General features: G+C 46.5%; 1 protein-coding gene across 1 annotated transcript; it reads left to right on the top strand.

Moving 5' to 3' along the window:
- The first annotated feature begins 458 nt into the window (after positions 1 to 458).
- On the top strand, positions 459 to 1,548 carry LOC123134241 (branchpoint-bridging protein). Its single transcript, XM_044553523.1, has one exon. The coding sequence runs from the start codon at positions 728 to 730 to the stop codon at positions 1,172 to 1,174; it is 447 nt and encodes a 148-aa protein (XP_044409458.1). The 5' UTR covers positions 459 to 727; the 3' UTR covers positions 1,175 to 1,548.
- Positions 1,549 to 3,842: the final 2,294 nt, after the last annotated feature.

The raw sequence follows: 3,842 nt of genomic DNA, 5'->3' as shown, positions 1-3,842 counted from the left end.
ATACCGGGTAAACATCGATTATTCGGATCAAGTGGTCATAAGCGTGTGTCGCATGGAAAAACAAAAGAGCGGGCGGTTGCGCCTAGCAAATGCCACACTATCCCATCACCGAGATTCGTGCAAGTCATCCGACGGTCGTCGTTGCGTCGCGCCTGAGAGGTAATGAGAGAACTTTTTTTAACGCATTTTTTAGGGTAATTCTTCAACGCAATTGAATGAGCTAATTACTGCATATAGCCCAATTGGACGATAATGTTAACCCAATTGCATGCCCACACGACGTATAGAATGACAACTGTACCCTCAGCCTTTCCAGAACCATTAATTACCCCCCACGCAAGGGGCAAACCCGCACGATGGCATTCTTGTTATTTATAGCGTACCCGATGGCAACTGCCAAACAGCTTGAATATAAATAGACCACCGCACCCGGCCACCCCGTCCTCCCTCCGCTCCGCCTCATTCTGCAGAGAGCCCTCCCTCCCCTCCTCCCCCCTCTTTCCACCAAAATCTCCGCTTCGTTCGTCGCCTTCTCTCTTTCTACCCCCTGTGATCGTACGGATTTGCTCTCCAGTGGGCCCCGCCGCACCCGCACAACTCCCTTCCTCTGTAGCTTTTTAAACCAGTTTCCTTTTTCCTCCGCATATTTTCTTCCTTCCCCTGCCGCTATCGGCGATCCCGTCCGGCCGCTGCAGTCGTGGCGGAGGCGCGCGTCGGGGCCCTCGGGATGTCGATCTGCACGAGGATGGACGCGCCGCGCGGCGCCGCGCTCGGGAAGCGGAAGGAGCGGGAGTACTCGTCTTCGTCGGAGCAGCGGCAGCCGCTGTTCCCGCCGCCGCCGCCGCCCGGGAGACAGGAGCTGCTGCGCAACAAGCCGCACCAACTGTCGCGGTTCGCCAACAAGTCCCCCATGCCGACGCCGCCTCCCCAGGGCGGGAGCAGCAAGCTGCTCGCCGGGTACCTGGCGCACGAGTTCCTCAAGTTCGGCACGCTCCTCGGGGAGCGCCCCCCCGCGCCGGGCCGGAAGGAGACCGCCACGCCCCCGCCCGCACCAACACCCGACCCCGCGAGGAGGTACGCCGAGGCGTCGATGCTGCTCATGGCGGGCGGCACCCGCATCCCCGGGGTTTTCAACCCGACGCAGCTCGGCTGCTGGCTCCGGATTAAGGAGTGATGGAGGCACGACCGCGGTGGCGGTTCGCGTCCGGGTGCGTACCGCGTGCACGGCTCCCGAGGCGCGCGACCCGGCGGCGACGAGCCCATGCTTTTGGACATAGCAAGTGGTGGTGGTGGTGGTTACTTTGCCCAGATCCTTTTCCTTTTTTCTATGTTCAGGTACTATAGTTGTTTCGTTTTAAGAATTTCATGTAGAGTTGATGGGAAACTAGCGGCACTAGAATTTCATGGGGGTAGTAGTACTACTTTTTAACATGCGTCTCCGTCTCTGCTATGTGAGCTCTGTATCCGAAGGTGTTCGATGTGATCTCCGGCTACCGAGTATGGTTGATAATTGAAGTGCATGGAAATCCTTCGCTTGCATATGTTTAATACAGTGTAATTTTAACTAGTACTCCCTCTGTAAACTAATATAAGAGTGTTTAGATCACTAAAATAGTAATCTAAACGCTCTTATATTAGTTTACGGAGGGAGTACATTGCTCCGAGATTAAATTGAGCAACGGCGGAGTGTCGGCTTTTGTTGGCATCGCGTGTGGAAGCAACTTCCTTCAGGGAGCTTTACGTTCAACGATTGTTCTAGTGATGTCGTTATTAATTACCAGGCGATTTGATCAATACCCAACTCTGATTTTGCACCGATGCCTCCCACAATGTACTGTGTCTCGATTGTCCCTTCATCTGGTGAAGAATCTGTTGCATTTGCTATCAAGGCGATGTGCTGGCATGTTTTCATGACTGAAATTTTGACATTTTATTCATGATGAGGTGATTGCATGTTCTTATCAGAAAAAGAAAAGAAAGGAGGAGAGGGTGGCGACTGGCGACCTGGTCACCTGGGCACACCATTATGCATTTCTCAAGGAAACAAAAGAGTGAAACGTGGCAGTATTAGTCTTTGTTCTCATTTTCTTTTCTGGCTGAGAAGTCATTGTTCTCCATTTCTCGTTCAATTTTCTGTCAATTCTTCTTGCATGCATGCAGAGGTGTCACAGCAGACAGACAGTTAAATTATGCACAGTCAACCTTTGGACTTTGCTGCTACTGGTGCTAATTTGGTCTACAAAACTCTCTCCGCGGCACATTCCTTGCGACCCAGTGTGTGGTTTGGTCATCCACGATTCAAAGTGTTTAGAGGGTACCTACAACGCGTTGTGTGCGATTAGACCATCTACAACACAAATCCAATCATTAGAAATGTGCTTGGATCATCTATAACTGCAAACCTCAAATCCTCCTCATGCCCGAGGGATGGCAAGGACATTGCCCGAACATGAGAGGGGTAAAAAAGGTTACCAACTGGACCTCCCAAACCGTCCTCGTATGTTGGGAGTTCGTGCATGTACGAACAACCCGCCACATCGAATCCGGACCACCCTGGATCACTTTTTCTTTCTTTTTTCCCTTTCCTTTTCTTTTTCTCTTGACCCCACCAATTATATGCGGAAAAAATTCATTTTAAACCCTGAACTCGTAGAGGTTCGGCGAAACAAACACCGAAGTCAAAATCCCTGTCGATTGAAGCCTAAACTATGTAATCCCGATCTAAATTAAACCCTGCCAAAAGTCAACCGGGATTTGTCTGGCTGGTGGGCCAAGAAGTGGCAATATTGATGACGTCCTCCGCTCTGGGCCAGCCCATTTGTTTTTTGTTTGCAAATTTTTTTCATTATTTTTCTGTTTTTTTAGAAACCTTTATTTTTGTGTTACACTGCTTAAAAAAAGGTGAGCACAAGGTGACGTCCTCCGCGCCGGACCAGCGACTAGTTTTTGTCTGCTCCAGAAAAGTTATTTTTTTCTGTTACACTTCTATTTTTTTATTTTTTTGTCTAAAAAAACTTGTACTTTTTTTGAGAAAATACACTTCTAAAATAAAGGTGAGCACAGGGTGATTTGAACAAGTCCGATCGCGGCGGCTTCGCTGAAGCGATGCGCAAACGGGCCGGCCCGAGCGAAAATTCGTTAAAAATAAGCGCTCGAGTAGGATCGAACCGCCGACCTCATGTTGGATTCTACTGAGCATAGCCAACTGAGCTAGGGATCTTGAACTATTTAAACGCAGCGCCAAACTTAAAGTAGGGCATAGAGCGGCAAATTCTTTTTTTTAAATCAACATTTTTTATAATATACGTTGAGCAAATTTGAAAATACAGTGAACTTTTTTATAAAAAGACACTGAACATATTTCAAATACACAAATGAAGATTTTGTGGTATACATTGAACAACTCTCTTAATATATACTCCCTCCTTCCCAAAATATAAGGCATGGATTGACTTTTTTGGTCTTTGTTGCACAATTTTGACTGTGATTTTCACGTATTGCATCTCTATAAAATTAGTATATGGACATATGGAATAAAATTGTTTTGTAAGACAAATACAACGATGCCATTTATACATATTTAATTTCATGTACTTTGATATATATTAGTGGTCAAAGTCGTGCATCAAAGACCGTGCAAAGTCAATCGCGCCTTATATTTTGGGAAGGAGGGAGTACTGAATTTTTTTATAATATATGATGAACTAATTATAAATATGTAATGAACATTTTTATTATACGTTAAAAAATCCTAATATACAATGAACATTTTCTTAATATGATGAAAATTTTGTAAATACGTGGTGAACTTTTTTTCAAAAATCGTAAAGTTTTTATTCTTT

This window comes from Triticum aestivum, chromosome 6B, assembly GCF_018294505.1.
Source record: "Triticum aestivum cultivar Chinese Spring chromosome 6B, IWGSC CS RefSeq v2.1, whole genome shotgun sequence".
In the NCBI taxonomy this organism is placed as follows: Eukaryota; Viridiplantae; Streptophyta; class Magnoliopsida; order Poales; family Poaceae; genus Triticum; species Triticum aestivum.
The sequence above is the reverse complement of the archived record's forward strand: the minus strand, read 5'-3'. Positions and strand labels throughout refer to the sequence as shown.